This window comes from Salmo trutta, chromosome 12 (genome assembly GCF_901001165.1).
Source record: "Salmo trutta chromosome 12, fSalTru1.1, whole genome shotgun sequence".
NCBI lineage: Eukaryota > Metazoa > Chordata > Actinopteri > Salmoniformes > Salmonidae > Salmo > Salmo trutta.
The window spans coordinates 9,362,813-9,383,920 of record NC_042968.1 but is presented as its reverse complement, the minus strand read 5'-3'; the positions used below and the strand labels follow the sequence as shown (position 1 = coordinate 9,383,920).

Sequence of the window (21,108 nt, the reverse complement as noted above, 5' to 3'; positions counted from 1 at the left end):
ATATTTGTAAATGGTAACATCTGAAATATGTGGCGATGTCTTTGCCACAGCTTGTTAATTATTTCCATCTAGCCCAAGGGCAACTGTATTAATGAAAAAAGCTTTTTTTATTCTTTCATGGTACAATAAACCAAAACATGTCTCCAGTCCCGGCCTCACACCAAACAACTTCCAAAGCACCAAAGAGTGAGAAGTGGCAATTAGTGTTAATGTTGCACACTAATGGGGACTATTATGGCTGCACAAATAGTACAGATTGGTTCATGTTTTGGATACAACTGGAGAGTATCACACACTTCCCCTGAAGAGCCTTAGGCATAGTACTGCAGGTTGGCCTTCTTCTTAGCTTGTACTTCCAAGATGCCTTCCATGTAGTCCTCATGATTGAGCTCAGTTGCCCCCCTGCGAAGGGCGATCATACCCTGGAAGAAGGAAAGAGTAAAATCCTTGTTTGTTCTTGTCGTTCCTACATATATTGATATTTTAAGAAAAAAGGGCAAATTAAGTCATACAATCAAACCGTGACTAACAGTATTTCACCAGGGAAAAGGAAACAACGTAACTGTACTTTAGTTAATAGGGCTGGTTTGTTCCTTCACAAATTTGTGCATGTTTAGTGTGAGAGGTATGACTCACCGCCTCCACACACACTGCTTTGCACTGGGCGCCATTGAAGTCATCAGTGCACCTGGCCAGCTCCTCATAGTTGACATCAGGGCTGTGGGAACAAAACAGATTCTGAATAATACATGAGGAGCCCGTGTATAACTTTGAGCTCAGCGGTACATTTAATCATAACATGCATATCAATTTGGCTAATGTAGGATGAAGCATAGTGGATTGGTCCGAACCTGACGTTCATCTTGCGTGAGTGAATCTGCATGATGCGGGCTCGTGCTTCCTCATTGGGCATTGGGAACTCAATCTTACGGTCCAGACGTCCAGAACGCAGCAGTGCGGGATCTAGGATATCCACCCTGTTAGTGGCAGCGATAACCTGGCAGAAGAGGATCAGAAAGTCAAGGTGTCAGCGTACAATATAGTAGTCTGGCTAACACCTAACTCAAAGTCCTCCTGACCTCAGTTTGGAAAGACTGTTGATGTTGTCGATAATGAAGGGGGCTGTGCTTTTACTGATCATTTTCTCCTCTGTGTCTTTCTCACTCAAACACCCACACACGACCCCCGATCGCCACCCCCTTCCATAACAACTGTTGGATTTTCAAATCCAAACAATGATAGGTCTCAACCTCCCAGGAAAAATAAAACATTTGAGCGTGTTGAAAATAACTGATCTCAGTCCTCTTTAAAGGGAACTTTGTGGTAAAAGCAAAAATAAAATGTTTATTCACACTGCCCTTGCTTTTGAATGAGGACTCAACTCTTTTGCCAGTTCACTTCACTTCACTTGTGAAGGTCCCAAATCCTTTTTGCATTCACATTGCTATGTTTAGAAAGGAACCAAAGACCCAACTTTCACTCAATGCACTCTGGGTTTTCACAAAGTGCAGGACCAGCCATTCCAACAGAACGTGTTATCGTACAGCTAGATATACTACCTACTCACAGTTTGGAGTCTAGATTGGATTTAGTTAGATATTAACATATCAATATTATTGGTAACATAATAAATTGAAGAATAATAACTAAAGACTAAATAACGCTGTAATTGAAAATTGTACACCCAATGTTGGCTACTTCCCCTTTATTAACTAGCACTGACTTTGTACCCTGTTGTCTTCTCACTATTCAAACCCCACAATCGAATAAACAGCTTATGAAACTCAGCCTAAAGTAGGTCTTCACGGGTACAAAAAGTTGGACCCGTTCCGAAATGGATTTGGCTTTCCCACCCGACCCGATATGCATTGATATTTATTTTTAAACTGAGCCTGTTCCGAATGGACCTGAGGACAGCCTGACCCGTTCCGAAAAGGACCATGGCAAACAGACCAGTGCTGGTTCGGATCTGAGACACCGTTCAGATCCGAAAGTAGAAAGAAACCTCCAACTGGTCGCTGCCAGCGCCATCAATAAACAAGTGATATTGACCAAATGATCCAGTTACGTGTCCTTATTAACTGCCAATAACAGATTACTAAAAACTATTCCTTGTGTTTCAGTGATGTTTAGCATATTAAAAACGACTCTCATTTCCTAAACAATAATTGTCTACCTCACGGTTTAGCTGTTGGAGATTTGAGTGCCAAATGCATCAGGGAATTGCATGCATATAGGCATAAGCATCCACTATATGATATTAATGTAAAAATATATATATATATTAAAGGAGACAAGCTTAGGCCTAGCCCTAGAGACCGAGAGAAAGATAGTTCTATGCCGGTGCCATGTTCCCAACATCGACTTCTTTATACTTGTCAAATAGGCTACTACTGCTGTACAGGACGCCGGCTAATTCGTTCATTTTCGATCCGAATATTCAAAATCAAGATACTCGTTTTAATCGAAACAATACAATGCTTAACTCTGGTAGGCATAAAACATTCTTTCTCACCTCAAGTTCAACTGTCGGAGACAGTTGGAGTGCCAGTGCGCACTGCCTTCATAGGCCTGCGGTAGCTAAGGTTAATAATAACCATACCACATAAAAGCTGCTTATCTTTATTATGGTAATAAAAGTAAGTCAAGTCATTGTTTATAGGGAAAATACAAAACAGGTTACTATAATGCGCCATTAAATTACGTTTTGCATCTTGCCCTCTGATTTATCCTTTTCATGGTTTGAGTGCGAAAAGCATAGTAGGCCTACCGGTAATGCTATTATATTGCGGCATACATTACAGCTGGAATTTAATTTGGCTAATGAAAATGGCTCAACAGAATGAAATCTTCAAAAAAGTTTAACAGGCTAGGCCTATATTGCAGCTATTACCAACTAAGGCGATTTACCTACCGTCGGCCTACCAAACGACAGCAATAGGCTAATTCTATTTCTTTTACAACAAACGTTTAATAATTATTAATGACTAAACAATTAAGAATAAATTCAAAAATAAATAAATGAAAAGGTATAAAATTGTATCAAACTTGAATAGTGAGTTGCACACAGTCCATTTGGCCGCGCCAACGTTCTTCTCATCTTTGTCCACAACAACATTAAAACTTGTCCCTGAGGACATTCCCTTTGTCAGCTTCTTTTCACTATACTCTTTCTCCTCTCATTTTACTTCAATGAAAAATAACTCCATCTTCGCAATCAACAGTAGCCTAGTCCAAGGCTGCTTTTACTCTCCTCAGAGGTGAGCAGCTGGAACCAGTTTCAGCTGGACATAAGCTATACGTTTTATTGAGTTGCAATTGGCTGACATAACATGCTCATGCAGTTCTCATCACACAAACAATAAATTAAAGGACAGGTCCAATCGGGTCCAGTCGGTAAATACATTTTACCCAAGACAAAAGTCAGAATTTAGGACACAGACCCCGCTCTGGGTTTCAGGTCTGTTAGAATTTCAGATCTGTTGGACCTGGGAAGACCTTTAGTCTAAAGATCACATATTGCAAACAAATAATCTGAACATCGTGTCAGTATAAAACTCCAGACATTTTGTAAGGTCTGTGCATCCATGACAATCGCTAATCAATATCCAAAAACAGAAAACGTCATCATTTCACTTTTGTGGCACCAATGTGAGGGGTTATGGCAGGGGAAATGGTGCTTTGTGTTCACATTTCCCTAAAAATGCAAACTGAAGTCAGACCGCCTCTCGAGATGGTCTCGGTTCGGTTCGCTTTGGGGGCTCTTTTGAGGGGTCTGAGTTCCTTTGGAGTGTTCACATTGAACACAAAAAATTCAGCGAAGAGAACCAATCAATAATGCATTTACAACAGCCTATCCAGACCAGTGCATCACAGCTCTCCCTGCGCTCTGAGTCACCGGAGTCGCATCAGCCAGGCCAACAATATAGGGCCTTCCTCAGCATTGTGAAACAGACACTTCTCCTTATGTACCAGGTATCTTGGGTACCTCAAAAGAATGGAAAGAACTGAGTAATACCTTAACTTGCATGTTGGGCTGGAACCCGTCCAGCTGGTTGAGGAGCTCAAGCATAGTTCTCTGTACCTCCCTGTCACCTGCTTTCTCACTGTCAAACCTGGAGAAATCAAATGGATCAGAGGCTTGTGTCCATGCTATTAAACAGCTATGGATAGCAACTGTGAAACTTCTCGTCAGTAGCTGGTTTACAGTATAGGACTCGTACAGTTTAACTGCACCACTCACCGTTTGGTTCCAATGGCGTCCAGCTCGTCTATGAAGATGATAGAGGGGGCCTTCTCCTTGGCCAGGGCAAAGGCATCTCGGACCAGCTTGGCACCATCACCAATGAACATCTGGACCAGCTGTGGGCCAGCCAACTTGAGGAATGTGGCCTGTAGTAGGATGAAAGGTACCGTTGAAGTCAGAAGTTTACATAAACTTAGGTTGGAGTCATTAAAACTCGTTTTTCAACCACTCCACAAATTTCTTGTTAACAAACTATAGTTTTGGAAAGTTGGTTAGGACATCTACTTTGTGCATGACACAAGTGATTTTTCCAACAATTGTTTACAGACAGATTATTTCACTTATAATTCACTGTATCACAATTCCAGTGGGTCAGAAGTTTACATACACTAAGTTGACTGTGCCTTTAAAAAGCTTGGAAAATTCCCGAAAATTATGTCATGGCTTTAGAAGCTTCTGATAGACTAATTGACATAATTTGAGTCAATTGGAGGGGTACCTGTGGATGTATTTCAAGGCCTACCTTCAAACTCAGTACCTCTTTGCTTGACATCATGGGAAAATCAAAAGAAATCAGCCAAGACCTCAGAAGATTGTAGACCTCCACAAGTCTAGTTCATCCTTGGGAGCAATTTCCAAATGCCTGAAGGTACCACGTTCATCTGTACAAACTTGGGACCACGCAGCCCTCATACCACTCAGGAAGAAGACGCGTTCTGTCTCCTAGAGATGAACGTACTTTGGTGTGAATAGTGCAAATCAATCCCAGAACAGCAAAGGACCTTGTGAAGATGCTGGAGGAAACAGGTACAAAAGTATCTATGTCCACAGTAAAACCAGTCATATATCGACATAACCTGAAAGGCCACTCAGCAAGGAAGAAGCCACTGCTCCAAAACCGCCATAAAAATCCAAGACTACTGTTTGCAACTGTACATGGGGACAAGGATCGTACTTTTTTGAGAAATGTCCTCTGGTCTGATGAAACAAAAATAGAACTGTTTGGCCATAATGACCATCCTTATGTTTGGAGGAAAAAGGGGGAGGCTTGCAAGCCGAAGAACACCATCCCAACAGTGAAACAAGGGGGTGGCAGCATCATGTTGTGGGGGTGCTTTGCTGCAGGAGGGACTGGTGCACTTCACTAAATAGATGGCATTATTAGGAAGGACAATTATGTGGATATATTGAAGCAACATCTCAAGACATCAGTCAGGAAGTTAACGCTTGGTCGCAAATGGGTCTTCCAAATGGACAATGACCCCAAGCATACTTCCAATGATGTGGCAAAATGGCTTAAGGACAACAAAGTCAAGGTATTGGGGTGGCCATCACAAAGCCCTGACCTCAATCCTATAGAACATTTGTGGGCAGAACTGAAAAAGCGTGTGTGAGCAAGGAGGCCTACAAGCCTGACTCAGTTACACCAGCTCTGTCAGGAGGAATGGGCCAAAATTCACCAAACTTATTGTGGGAAGCTTGTGGAAGGCTACCCGAAACATTTGACCCAAGTTAAACAATTTAAAGGCAATGCTACAAAATACTAATTCAGTGTATGTAAACTTCTGACCCACTGGGAATGTGATGAAAGAAATAAAAGCCTAAATAAATCAATCTCTCTACTATTATTCTGACATTTAACATTCTTAAAATAAAGTTTACAGGGATTTTTTATTTGGATTAAATGTCAGGAATTGTGAAAAACAGTTTAAATGTATTTGGCTAAGGTGTATATAAACTTCAGACTTCAACTGTAAATAAATCAAACTCTGCCTGTATACATAATTTTACCTAAAGCAGAAAAGGAGTTGACACTCCCGCACTAACAAATAACCCCTTGCTAAAATGCAAGCCAGAAGGTCAGTGTTTTGTTTTACCTTGGTCTGGGCAGCACAGGCCCTAGCCAGTAGGGTTTTCCCTGTACCTGGGGGGCCATACATCAAAACCCCCTTAGGTGGCTGAATACCCAGGTTGTCAAACTTCTCCTTGTGGTTCATGGGCAGAACGATTGCTTCCACCAGCTGAAAGTCAAAAGAATAGCATCACGTTACTAAAACTGCAATTACATTCACATATGAGTGTCTAAAGAGATAAGATACAAATGATAATATCGGACCTCCTGGATCTGTTTGTCTAATCCCCCAATGTCACTGTACTGTTCAGTGGGGCGCTCGTCCACCTCCATGGCTTTGACTCTGGAGTCGTACTCCGTGGGCAGGGTTTCCAGGATCAGGTATGAGTCCTTGTTTACCCCCTGGTCATCACCACAGGGAAAGAGAAAAATAAAATGCGACACTCAAGCATAACCAAAAAATAAATCCTTAGCTTGTTGAGCAGAGGGAGCTGCTATTCAAGGACACTCAAGTGAAGATAAAGGGGCTCACCACGAGGTCTCCCGGCTTCAGTTTCTCTGCATCCACCAAGCCAATGACCGGGAGGAAGTAGGTCTGCAAGAGCACAAAAAGGGGCAACCGCTGTCAACTACAACTGCTTAATAACTCCTATTAATAACTGTTTTAATTTACTAAGTATGACACAGGAAAGGTACTGATCAAAATGCAGTTGAACTTGTAAGTAGACCGGACCAGTATTTCCTCTGGGAAAATGTCGCAGAGGGGCTGATTTATTTCATTTTGTTCTGGTGAATTTAAAAAAAAAAATGTTGTCCAAAATGAATGCAAATAAAATTATGCAGACACCATCTAAAATGTAATTTCAACCTCCAGAAATTAGGAAAATAACATATTGGTAAAATTATTTGTTACAATTATTTTTACATATTGCTAATAGCATATTATCAGGTATGCTATTAGTAATAAGCATTATTGCCTGTAGCCCAACTGATGAAGCATAGTGGCTATAAATAAATAGGCTGAAGCATGGGGTTTCCTATCTGCATTTACCCTATTGGGCTAATCATTAGTAGAGTCCTGCATCAGGTCGGATTCCCACATTCTTTCAACCTGTGGGTCGGCTTACGGTTCAGAACAATTACATGATGGTCGGAAACATTTTAAATCGAGATAATACACATTTTAAAAACCCAGGAGTTTGTTGTGTTGCGAATTCCATTCTGTGAGCGGCGAGACAGACATAAGGCTACCAGCCACGCACGCATTGAGAGTGTGGAGCCAGGAACTGTCCCTTATTTGTGTGGCACAAAAAAAGGTTCAAATTGGTCGACATGCAGAGCTTATGTTCTCTCTCCCCAAGTGATAATACGAAACTTTGCCAAGTTTACTTTCCCTGGATAGCCTAGCTCACGCAAAATTGGTTAACATAGGCCTAAGTGGAGAAATAAAATTAGTGGTTATGATAAGGGAACAGGCTACAAAAATATAGTGGAAACCAGTGCTGCACGAGTGAAATCCCCAGTTTGGAAGGACAACACAGAAGATGGATACAAAGCCTGCAAGTAGGTAGGCCTATTCGATTTAGATAATTCAGTTCATTATGGACGGCAGGTAGCCTAGTGGTTAGAGCGTTGGACTAGTAACCGAAAGGTTGCAAGATCGAATCCCCGAGCTGACAAGGTAAAAATCTGTTGTTCTGCCCGAACGAGGCAGCTAACCCACTGTTCCTAGGCCATCATTGAAAATAAGAATTTGTTCTTATTAACTGACTTGCCTAGTTAAATAAGAATAAAATTCTTACATTAATTCAGGCATTAGTTCACTAGACTATAAGCAGGCCATATAAAGTGTAAACCGGTGCGGCTGGTAAAAGTTTGAGTAGCCTATTAAATAAATATAGCCTATATTCAATTTTGGGAATGGTAACTTGAATGCGCCTCAAGAGGATTATTCATCTCGCAGAGAAGTGAAGTGAAGTGAAGTGTCTCCTGGGCTACAACTCACCTATCCTGACCCGTTTTACTGCCGATGCGGAGCCCCATTGGGTCTTCACGACTGGATCACCGACGTTATCTGCCCGAGGGAGTTGTTCCAACTGGCCCCTCCGTCGCGACGTAACCTGATCGCCCATCTGCGGCCAGCTAATCGTTAGCTGTCTTTTCGGCTGCGATCTGAATAGGTCTATCGGACACTTTTCTTGGGCCACTATAACTAACTATTTTGCCAACTTGGACAGGTCCCCCCTTCCACACGGAACCCCACTAACCCACAGACGGAAACGCACGAGGCGGCTAAAAACAGACCTCCCTCCCATCTTCCACCAGCTTGCTACCTATGGCCCGGCTAGCTGTCTGATTCTCACTGGACCCTCTGATCACTCGGCTAAGCATGCCTCTCCTTAATGTCAATATGCCTTGTCCATTGCTGTTCTGGTTAGTGTTTATTGGCTTATTTCACTGTAGAGCCTCTAGCCCTGCTCATTATACCTTATCCAACCTCTCAGTTCCTCCACCCACACATGCTATGACATCTTCTGGTTTCAATGATATTTCTAGAGACAATATCTCTCTCATAATCACTAAATGCCTAGGTTTACCTCCTCTGTACTCACATCCCACCATACCTTTGTCTGTACATTATACCTTGAAGCTATTTTATCGCCCCCAGATACCTGCTCCTTTTTCTCTCTATTCTGGACGTCACAGACGACCAAGTCTTATAGCTTTTAGCCGTACCCTCATACTTATCCTTCTCTGCTCCGCTGGGGATGTAGAGGTGAATCCAGGCCCTTCAGTGCCTGGCTCCACACCTACTCCCCAGGCGCTCTCTTTTGATGACTTCTGTAACCGTAATAGCCTTGGTTTCATGCATGTTAACATTAGAAGCCTCCTCCCTAAGTTTGTTTTATTCACTGCTTTAGCACACTCTGCCAACCCGGATGTCCTGGCTGTGTCTGAATCTTGGCTTAGGAAGTCCACCAAAAACTGTGAAATCTTCATCCCTAACTACAACGTTTTCAGACAAGATAGAACGACCAAAGGGGGCGGTGTTGCAATCTACTGCAGAGATAGCTTGCAGAGTTCTGTCCTGCTATCCAGGTCTGTACCCAAACAATTTGAACTTCTACTTTTCAAAATCCACCTCTCCAAAAACAAGTCTCTCACCGTTGCCGCCTGCTATAGACCCCCCTCGGCCCCTAGCTGTGCTCTGGACACCATATGTGAACTGATTGCCCCCCATCTATCTTCAGAGCTTGTGCTACTAGGCGACCTAAACTGGGACATGCTTAACACCCCAGCCATTCTACAATCCAAGCTTGATGCCCTCAATCTCACACAAATTATTAATGAACCCACCAGGTACAACCCCAAAGCCGCAAACACTGGCACCCTCATAGATATCATCCTAACCAATGTGCCCTCTAATTACACCTCTGCTGTTTTCAACCAAGATCTCAGCGATCACTGCCTCATTGCCTGCACCCGTAATGGGTCAGCGGTCAAACGACCTCCACTCATCACTGTCAAACGCTCCCTGAAACATTTCAACGAGCAAGCCTTTCTAATCGACCTGGCCCTGGTATCCTGGAAGGATATTGACCTCATCCCGTCAGTAGAGGATGCCTGGTTATTTTTTAAAAATGCCTTCCTCTCCATCTTAAATAAGCATGCCCCTTTCAAGAAATTTAGAACCAGGAACAGATATAGCCCTTGGTTCTCCCCAGACCTGACTGCCCTTAACCAACACAAAAATATCCTGTGGCGTTCTGCATTAGCATCGAACTGCCCCCGCGATATGCAACTTTTTAGGGAAGTTAGAAACCAATACACACAGGCAGTTAGAAAAGCCAAGGCTAGCTTTTTCAAACAGAAATTTGCTTCGTGCAACTCCAACTCTAAAAAGTTCTGGGACATTGTAAAGTCCATGGAGAATAAGAACACCTCCTCCCAACTGCCCACTGCACTGAGGATAGGAAACTCTGTCACCACCGATAAGCCCACTATAATTGAGAATTTCAATAAGCATTTTTCTACGGCTGGCCATGCTTTCCACCTAACTACCCCTACTGCATTCAACAGCACTGCACCCCCCACAGCTACTCGCCCAAGCCTCCCCCATTTCTCCTTCTCCCAAATCCATTCAGCTGATGTTCTGAAAGAGCTGCAAAATCTGGACCCCTACAAATCAGCTGGGCTTGACAATCTGGACCCTTTCTTTCTAAAATTATCTGCCGAAATTATTGCAACCCCTATTACTAGCCTGTTCAACCTCTCTTTCGTGTCGTCTGAGATTCCCATAGATTGGAAAGCAGCTGCTGTCATCCCCCTCTTCAAAGGAGGTGACACTCTTGACCCAAGTTGCTACAGACCTATATCCATCCTACCCTGCCTTTCTAAGGTCTTCGAAAGCCAAGTCAACAAACAGATTACCGACTATTTTGAATCCCACCGCACCCTCTCCGCTATGCAATCTGGTTTCAGAGCTGGTCATGGGTGCACCTCAGCCACGCTCAAGGTCCTAAACGACATCGTAACCGCCATCGATAAGAAACATTACTGTGCTGCCGTATTCATTGACCTGGCCAAAGCTTTTGACTCTGTTAATCACCACATCCTCATCGGCAGACTTAGTAGCCTTGGTTTCTCAAACGATTGCGTCGCCTGGTTCACCAACTACTTCTCTGACAGAGTTCAGTGTGTCAAATCGGAGGGCCTACTGTCTGGACCTCTGGCAGTCTCTATGGGGGTACCACAGGGTTCAATTCTTGGGCCAACTCTTTTCTCTGTATACATAAATGATGTCGCTCTTGCTGCTGGTGAATCTCTGATCCACCTCTACGCAGACGACACCATTCTGTATACTTCTGGCCCTTCTTTGGACACTGTGTTAACAACCCTCCAGACGAGCTTCAATGCCATTCAACTCTCCTTCCGTGGTCTCCAACTGCTCCTAAACACAAGTAAAACTAAATGTATGCTCTTCAACCGATCGCTGCCTGCACCTGCCCGCCCATCCAGCATCACTTCTCTGGACGGTTCTAACTTAGAATTTGTGGACAACTACAAATACCTAGGTGTCTGGTTAGACTGTAAACTCTCCTTCCAGACTCACATCAATCATCTCCAATCCAAAGTGAAATCTAGAATTAGCTTCCTATTTCGCAACAAAGCATCCTTCACTCATGCTGCCAAACATACCCTCGTAAAACTGACCATCCTACCAATCCTCGACTTCGGCGATGTCATTTACAAAATAGCCTCCAATACCCTACTCAACAAGCTGGATGCAGTCTATCACAGTGCCATCCGTTTTGTCACCAAAGCCCCATATACAACCCACCACTGCGACCTGTATGCTCTCGTTGGCTGGCCTTCACTTCATCATCGTCGCCCAACACATTGGCTCCAGGTCATCTACAAGACCCTGCTAGGTAAAGTCCCCCCTTATCTCCGCTCACTGGTCACCATAGCAGCACCCACCTGTAGCACGCGCTCCAGCAGGTATATCTCTCTGGTCACCCCTAAAGCCAACTCCTCCTTTGGTCGTCTCTCCTTCCAGTTCTCAGCTGCCAATGATTGGAACGAACTACAAAAATCTCTAAAACTGGAAACACTTATCTCCCTCACTAGCTTTAAGCACCTGCTATCAGAGCAGCTCACAGATCTCTGCACCTGTACATAGCCCATCTTTAATTGAGCCCAAACTACTACCTTTTCCCCTACTGTATTTATTTATTTTATTTATTTTGCTCCTTTGCACCATATTATTTATATTTTAACTTTTAACTTTCTTCAAACTACAAATCTACCATTCCAGTGTTTTTTTCTTGCCATACTTTATTTACTTTGCCACCATGGCATTTTTTTGCCTTTACCTCCATTATCTCACATCATTTGCTCACATTGTATATAGTCTTATTTTTTTTCTACTGCATCATTGATTGTATGTTGTTTTACTCCATGTGTAACTCTGTGTTTTTGTATGTTGTCGAACTGCTTTGCTTTATCTTGGCCAGGTCGCAATTGTAAATGAGAACTTGTTCTCAACTTGCCTACCTGGTTAAATAAAGGTGAAATAAAAATAAATAAATAAAAAGAACACAAAACAAGCCGACTAAGTAAATAGATATTCTATTATGGGGTTGTCAGACATTTCTATTAATTACTCGTTTTGTTTGCAGAGGAAAAGTAAATGTGGATTGTTCCATCATCTTCAAAGTGCGTCTTGGAATAAATATGTTTTCATGTTCCGTATTTTGTTGGCATGATTTTGCCGTGGCACAACGCCACAGCTAAATGACTGCTGCAGAAAACACTGGATTGGACATATTCCTAGTTGCTACTTACCTGTCTTGTAGATGTTTTGATGACAGCACATTTGCCCTTCCTCTGGGAATCTAGATCAATATTTGCTCCATCCTCCTCCTGGTCATTTGGGTCCACATCCAGAAGCTGCAAGAGTTTTAAGACATCTCAAACCTAACCTGTGACAATCCAGACACTGTTGTATGGTCATAAACACCCATCACAAAAGTGAGTTTCACAAGAATTGAGCTTTTGAATCTAAACTGTTCAATACAATAAAGCATTAATGTGACATTGTGACAACAGTGTACATATTTCTTCATGCTCCTACCTCGATGACATTGGAGACCAGGTATGGCAGGGTCTTGTTCACTTTGATCTTCTCTGTGTTTTCTTTAATTTTGTCCTTCATGGCCTGCAGCTCATGGGTTACCCTCAATACCTCACTCTTCATGATCTACAACATAAAGAGTCCAATTGAATGTATAGACCTAGGCACAACTTATTCCTACTTTTCATATCGTCATTTCATAAAGGGAAGGGTAAAGTATATGGTGGAGACAAAAATAAAGAATAGTGAGGGCCATCTGATACACCAATAACAGCTCAAATGAGTTGTTAAGTATCTAACGTTACCTTTATTTCACTGTCAAGAAGACGTGTCCGCTGAACGATCTCTTCAGGGGACATTTTGAGGACTTCTTCGCCGATCCCATCCTATTGTTGACAAACAAAATTGTAATGTTGATACAACGTAACTATCTAGCTACTACCGTTAACGGTAACGTTATACAATAATCACGATACCTAGCTATAAGCAAACTATCCAAACTAGCTAGCGGCTAATTAAACAAGCAAAATAGCCAGGCTAACGTTAGCTAACAACTTGCAGATAGGTTTACGAATCTCAGTGTGTGTGTGTAACGTTAGTTACTAGCTAACAAAGTTAACTGACCGAAAGTTGATAACTAGCTAACTACGTTACCATGCTAAATACCAAGCCAAACATGTGTTTTATGTGACCAACCTAACGTTAAGAAAAGTTTCCTGTGTCACTCTCACATCAATTTAACAGGCTAGCTAACGTTAGCTTGTACCTATGCTAAATGATAAAAGGATAAGCTCTTTCGTTTATTGAATACATGTTAACTTCATCATTACGATCATATTCAAATAATAGATGTTTTAATCAAAATAAATTCATGAACACATTCAAATCAGTTAATTCAAGGAACAAACCTCCACCTCATCCCAAACTGATCTGTCATTCAGCGACGCCATCTTTTCGCTTGTCTTCTTCTTGGTAGGCGCTTCTATTTCTTCTTTCTTTGAGGTTTATCGGCAGACTACAACCGATAAGGTGTATTGCCGCCACCTACTGTACGGGTAGTGACTGAGATACTTCCCCTTTCCTGCAATGGAAAAAAATGTAACACATATACAATAGAACAATAAAATACATGTAAAAAAGCATCCCACTCCTTCAGTCATAGTCCACATCACAGTCATAGTCCCCTACACAGGCTTAAGGGCCTGAGAAGACAAAACATTCCTTGACAGGATTCAGGTTAACATTTAGAAGGCCGCAGGGCCAGATGGACTACCAGGACTCCTACTCAGAGTCCCCGTGCCCAAGAACACCAAGTTAACCTGCCTAAATGACTATTACCCCATAGCACTCACATCTATAACCATGAAATGCTTTGAAAGCCTGGTCATGGCTCACACCAACACTATCATCCTGTCTGGGATGATGGTGTTGATATGAGCCCTGGATTCACTACAATTAGCATACCGCCCCAATCGATCCACAGACGACGCAAACTCTATTGTACTACACACTTCCCTCACCCACCTGGACAAAAGGAATACTTACTGTAGGTAAGTATGCTGTTCTTTGGCTACAGGTCAACATTCAACACCATAGTCTCGTTCAAGCTCATCACCAAGCTCAGGACCCTGAGACTGAACACCTCCCTCTCTAACTGGATCCTGGACTTCCTGAGGGGTTGCCCCCAGGAGGTCAAGGTAGGCAAGAACACATCTGCCATGCTGACCATCAACACAGGGGTGTGTGCTTAGTACCCTCCTGTACTCCCTGTTCACCCACAACTGTGTGGCTACGCACGACTCCAACACCATCATACATTTTTGTTGATGACACCACGGTGGTAGGACTGATCACCGACGGCGATGAGGTGTAACCGGTGTGAAATGGCTAGCTAGTTAGTGGTGAGCGGTAGTGGCATTTCAAACAGTGATGTCACTCGCTCTGAGACCTTGAAGTAATTGTTTCCCTTGCTCTGCAAAGGCAGGGGCTTTTGTGGAGTGATAGGTAACGATGCTTCGAGGGTGACTATTGTCAATGTGTGCAGAGGGTCCCTGGTTCAAGCCCAGGTAGGGGCGAGGAGAGGGCCGGAAGTAACACTATTACAGAGGCAGCCTATAGGGAGGTAGGTCAGAGACCTGGCTGTGTGGTGCCAGAACAACAACGTCAGCAAGACAAAGGAGGTGATCTTGGACTACAGGAAACGGAGGGGCAAGCACGACCCCATCCACATCGATGGGGCTGTAGTGTAGGTGGTCGAGAGCTTCAAGTTCCTCTGCATCCACATCACTAAGAAATGAACATGGTCCACACAGTTGTGAAGACGGCATGACAGCACCTCTTCTCCCCTCAGGAGGGTGAAAAGATTTGGCATGGGCCCTCAGATCCTTAAAAAAGTTCTACAGCTACACCATTGAAAGCATCTTAACTGGTTGGATCAACGCTTGGTACGGCAACTACAAGGCACCCGACCTCAAGGCGCAACAGAGGGTGGTGAGTACGGCCCAGTACATCACTGCATTGTCCCTTTTTTGCACTAACTCTCTTGCACCGACTCTATGAAAACACTGGACTCTACTCGCACACTCACACATACTTACACTGAAACCCAACTCACACATACACTTTTTTGCACCAACTATCCCACACTGACTATATGTGCACAATACTCTACCCACACACTCACACATACCTGTGCTTAGACTGACACTCCAACACACACACATACTGCATGCGCTCACACACAACACGTGCAAACATGATTACTGACGCCACACACACACTCACTCACTACACACAGTACGCTGCTGCTACTGTCTATTATCTGTCCTGTTGCCTAGTAACCAGATATACCTACAGTGGCAAGAAAAATTATGTTAAACCTTTGGAATTACCTGGATTTCGGCATTAATTGGTCATCAAATTTGATCTGATCTTCATCTAAGTCACAACAATAGACAAACATAGTGTGCTTAAACTAATACCACACAAATTATTGTATTTTTCTCGTCTATATTGAATACATAATTTAAACATTCACAATGTAGGTTGGAAAAAGTATGTGAACCCTGTAAGGGATTTCTGCCCTAAGTTCATACAAGAGAACACAGGAAACATCTTTGATCAGAGGTTAGTTTGTTTAATAAGGATTGCAAGCCGGATTGCAACCCAGAGTATAGACTTACAGTCATTTGCAAGTAACACACTCAGTTCAAAACATGGTGTTTCCCCTTTTTGTCCCCTACTGAGGTTCACCCCTCCCAGGTTGATGTCCCTTAACTTTAATACCATATAAGCTCAAAATTAATAGTTTCTAATACAAAGATGTTAGTTGTTGCAGTTTGTTTAAAATATGTTAGAGTTAGTTTCCCAATCCTTCTTCCTCCTATTGCTATCATTTGCTAGCAGAAGTAAGACTGGAACATAGTATCAACAGGGGACGGCAGGTAGCCTAGTGGTTAGAGCATCAGGCCAATAACCGAAAGATTGCGAGATCGAATCCCGAGCTGACAAGGTAAAAATCTGTTGTTCTACCCCTGAACAAGGCAGTTAACCTGCTGTTCTTAGGCCATCATTGTAAATAAGAATTTGTTCTTAACTGACTTGCCTAGTTAAAATGAACTGGAAGTATAGTTTTAACAAACAGGCATATTACTTTTGTACAGTTGACCTCTTCATGTACTTACAAAGTGTCTACCACTGATTCTTAATCTCAAGTTTAAGCAAAACATGAATCATTGTACTTTTGTAATTACAGGTGTTCCTATAATGTACAGATATTAAAATGTATGACTTCTCCAAAAGCTAATTGGAGTAAGGAATCAGCTAACCTGGAGTCCAATCAATGAGACGAGATTGGTTGACTTGACAAACTGGCAACAGACAAACAGACAACACAGGTATAAATATACAGGTTGATAATGAGGGAGATGGGCGACACCTGGAGGGGGGTGGAGACCCCTAGCCTAGGGGATCACGTACTTTTTCCAACCTTCACTGTGAACGTTTAAATTATGTATTCAATATAGACAAGAAATATACAATAATTTGTGTGTTACTAGTTTAAGCACACTATGTTTGTCTATTGTTGTGACTTAGATGAAGATCAGATCTGTCACAGCCTGATCTTTCACCTGTCTGTGATTGTCGCCCATCTCCCTCATTATCAACCTGTGTATTTATACCTGTGTTCTCTGTTTGTCTGTTGCCAGTTTGTCAAGTCAACCAGCGTTTTTTTCTCAGCTCCTGCTTTTCCCAGTCTCTCTTTTTCTCGCCCTCCTGATTTTGACCCCTGCCTGTCCTGACTCTGAGCCTGACCCTGAGCCTGCCTGCTGACATGTACCTTTGCCCCACCTCTGGATTATTGACCTCTGCCTACCCTGGGCCTGCCTGCCATCCGGTACAGTTGCCCCACCTCTGGTTTACTGACCCCTGCCTGTCCTGACTCTGAGCCTGACCCTGTGCTGACATGTACCTTTGCCCCACCTCTGGATTATTGACCTCTGCTTACCCTGAGCCTGCCTGCCATCCGGTACAGTTGCCCCACCTCTGGTTTACTGACCCCTGCCTGTCTTGACCTGTCTATTGCCTGCCCCTGTTGGATTATTAAACCATTGTTAATTACGTGTCTGCATCTGGGTCTTACCTTCATACCTGATAAGATCAAATTTGATGACCAATTTATGTAGAAATCCGGGTAATTCCAAAGGGTTCACATACTTTTTCTTGCCACTGTATATACTCCTATTGTATGCCATATAACAGGAACCTATAACTCAGGGGGTGGACAGAATCACCGTCGATCAAGCAAATAAGAATCTAGTGTTTGACAAGATGACTATGTACATAAAATAACAAAATGTATGTACATTTTTACAAGGCTTACCTCAACACCGGAAGATCAGGGTCTTCTTCTGAACTTATTGAAAACTGACTTCAGTGATGATAGCCTGTTCCCATATTCCACTGAAACCACTCTTCTGTCTCAGGACCTTTTTGTCCAGGCTTGGAGGTGTGTCTCACTAGTGCTCTGTGAATCCCCCTGCTCCAGATATAGATCTCCCTGTCCCCCAGCCCCTCCCACTCCCCTGCTCTCCTCTTCTCGGACCACCACAGAGAAGCTTTGTGAGACCTGCAAACAGACCTCATTCTCCCTGTCCCTCATTCTCCCTGTCCCACATTACACACTAACTGTGCACAAATATAACAAAATACACACAATGTATACATACCAAGACTCTCCTTTGCACACTGTCTGAACAATGCCAGTCACTTGGGAGACTAAAATACAAGAGGTGCAAACATTAAACGGTCTGTTAATAGATGCTCACCAGGGCAAATACATACAGAAAATGTGGGGCACATACAATATAAGCCTATGCTGTTGTCATGATGATACTCAGGGGAGTACTACCATTTAGAATGTCTGGGAAAAAGTTATTCATGTTATCTCCAAGTCAGGATGGATGTGTATCCTGTTTTAGACTAGTGATTTACTATGCCAGAATATTTTGGGGCATTTTGATAAAGAAATTGATCCAATAAGTGCTTCAGCACAAATTAAATACATTTTAATTACAGGTTAATAACACTAGGTTAACACAAATCCTACTATTGTCCATATGGACATATAAGTAATTGTGTCATACTGTACAGCCTGCAGTTGTTCCCATTTGGTCATGCCCTGTAAATGAACAGTTAATTCCTGTAATAATGTGTCTCTACGGGCTTGGTCAGCATCATGATTTGACCCGAAGGGTTACAACTAGATTTGCTTGTTGTGATGGCACACATCTGTTGCCAGAGCATCCCACATTCTTTTCATTTAACAGTAAATCGCACAAACATTGAGGCATCTTACACAACACTGGGCCCTATGTCTGTGGTCTGGAGAGTGAAAAGGCAACATCACTAGACGATGAATACCTTTGAGTTAAGACTGTGGCATGTCCTTAGCATAACCAATGGGCCAATGGTTTATAGGATGTCACTGTGTAAATATTGAAACACCAAATGTGTGAAAGAACAGGTGGCTTCAACTTGTGCCCAGAACAGTTTATCTCAGCAGCTCTTTCTGAAACATTGTGATTTAGGCCTATTCTGGCAAATTAGGTTGCTCAGATTGATATATAGCATTAAGAAGGAATATTTCAAATCTCAGGTCCGAGTTTTGAAAAATCACATTTGACAAATTCTACTTGACACAGGCCAAGGGCCATAATGCATTTTCTTGCTGTGCTCTGTATCATGGGTTACTTTATTAATGACTATTCTTCATGCTATTTACAAAAGTCAGGCATCAAGACACCAAGTATTAGCTGTTTGATAGTGCCTACTCAAACCATACTAACTTGTAACCTCCTAAACTATCTAAAGTTCCTACCACTGTGCATCCTTTTTACTGTATTTTCTTTTTTCACTCTGCTTTTTCACTTACTTCCTTTCTTGTTCTCTGCTATTTGGCTCATCCAGCTGTCTAAACAGGATGACATTTACGAAGGGCACAGGGTGGAACGGTAGTGTACGGGAATATGGCCTAAGGCATCTCTCTACTAGGTTTTAAATAAGCCATGGATGTTGTCATAGTTAAGAACCTTGGCATAGGCTGCAGTGTTGGTGAGGAAAGCCAACTCCTCTGTGACAAACTACATGCACTAATTTCGAACAGTAGGTCTTTGAGGGGGGACAAAATGGCGCCGTAGAGAGAACACTGTTTCAGCGAGCTCCCGTGGCATTCAGAAATGTATCTTTTTACATTCATCTCCTAGCTTGAAAAAGTGATAGAATTTGCAAAATAAGTTATCCTACAATGAGTCTTGACGGCTATTTCTCAAAAATTCCCGACAACATGCCCAGCAGAACTACTAAGAACTCGACCAAAACCACCATCCCTGTAGATGTGCAGGAGGAGCTAGCTAACACCATTGCGGATCCAGGCACAATGGACCTGGTAAGTCAAAGGATGACAGATAACATTACTAAAGTGATCGATGTTAAGATAGGAACGGTCTTGGAAGCAATAGCAGGCCATTCAGCTAAACTACAGAGGGTTGCCAGCGTGTGGATGAGGCGGAAGGAAGAATTGCTACTCTGGAAACGTTAACTACATCAATGGACACAAAGATAAAGGCACTTGAGAAACAGGTAAAACGCGCAAAATGGCGGAGCACATTGACGACTTGGATAATTGAGGACGCAGATGCAATATTTGTGTTGTGGGACTCCCGGGAAAATTCTGAAGCGACACGCTCAGTAAAAAAAATTTGAGGCATGGATCCCTGGCTACCTACAAATGGACACTAAGGCTGGTCGTGTGAAGCTGGACAGTGCCCATCGCTCTCAAGCACCAATACTTGGTCCCAACCAGCACCCGTGGTCAGTGTTGCCAACTCCTCAATAAGGAAAGTAGCTATTGGCTGACCTAAAAGTCGCTAGAAGTTGCTAAATGACGTCATCACCAAAATTGCATAATTGGCCATGTGCATTACAATTGTGATAGATGCTGTAGGAGAGAGGAATAACATCGTGGGAGAGACAAAAAGTGAGTTAAAAACACCCTAAATATGTTTAGAACTACAAATGAACTTTCTTCTTGTCACGACTTCTGCCGAAGTTGGTGCCTCTCCTTGTTCGGGCGGCGTTTGGCGGTCATCGTCACCGGCTTTCTAGCTACCACCGATTCATGTTTCTTTTTCCATTTGTTATGTCTTGATTGTTCACACCTGGTTCCCATCTCGTTATGATTATTTTCCTATTTAACCCTCTGGTTCTCATTATGTTTTGTGCGTGATTGCTTGCTTGTCATCGTGTTAGTTGTTTTGTGTCAGGATTATTTATCCCTGCGTGGATTTTGACTTTGAGTTTTCCTAGAGTAAAGTACGTTATTTTACTCAGTTCTGTGTCCTGCGCTTGACTCTATCCTCACCTCCTGTGAGTGCTTTGGGACAGGGGTGGGGGTGGTGGTGGTGGGTGGCCCACGGCAGCACCCGCTGCTCGTTGGGAAGAGTAAGAATGATACGTGCTTTCACGTCAGAGTCTCGACCTGGTCGCTAAATTCTTCATTCCGGAAACATTTGTCACATGCGCCGAATACTACAGGTGTAGACCTTACAGTAAAATGCTGACGTACAAGCCCTTAACCAAAAATTTAGTTAAGAAAAATATGTGTTAAGTAAAAAATAAGAAATAAAAGTAACAAATAATTAAAGAGCAGCAGTAAAATAAAAATAACGAGGCTATATACATGGGGTACCGGTACAGAGTCAATGTGTGGGGGCACCGGTTAATCGAGGTAATTGAGGTGTTCCTTTCAAGTCCACTGGTGTAAATGACTTAACAAAAATGTATATAAAATACTCCACTACATTCCGTTTATAT

At 42.8% G+C, this 21,108-nt stretch overlaps 1 protein-coding gene across 2 annotated transcripts; it reads right to left on the bottom strand.

The window, feature by feature from the left end:
• Window positions 1–88: 88 nt before the first annotated feature.
• LOC115202889 (26S proteasome regulatory subunit 6A-B) lies at window positions 89–13,769 on the bottom strand. Of its 2 annotated transcripts, none has more exons than XM_029767046.1 (12): window positions 13,644–13,769; window positions 13,041–13,121; window positions 12,736–12,861; window positions 12,447–12,551; window positions 6,631–6,693; window positions 6,363–6,500; window positions 6,124–6,267; window positions 4,244–4,392; window positions 4,019–4,115; window positions 852–997; window positions 637–718; window positions 89–422 (listed from the first exon to the last, which is right to left on the bottom strand). In XM_029767046.1, exons 1-12 carry the CDS (start codon window positions 13,683–13,685, stop codon window positions 312–314), a joined length of 1,284 nt encoding a protein of 427 aa, XP_029622906.1. In that variant the 5' UTR covers window positions 13,686–13,769; the 3' UTR covers window positions 89–311. The 2 variants fall into 2 exon arrangements, with proteins under 2 accessions (XP_029622906.1, XP_029622907.1); XM_029767047.1 differs by having other exon boundaries at window positions 13,650–13,742.
• Window positions 13,770–21,108: the final 7,339 nt, after the last annotated feature.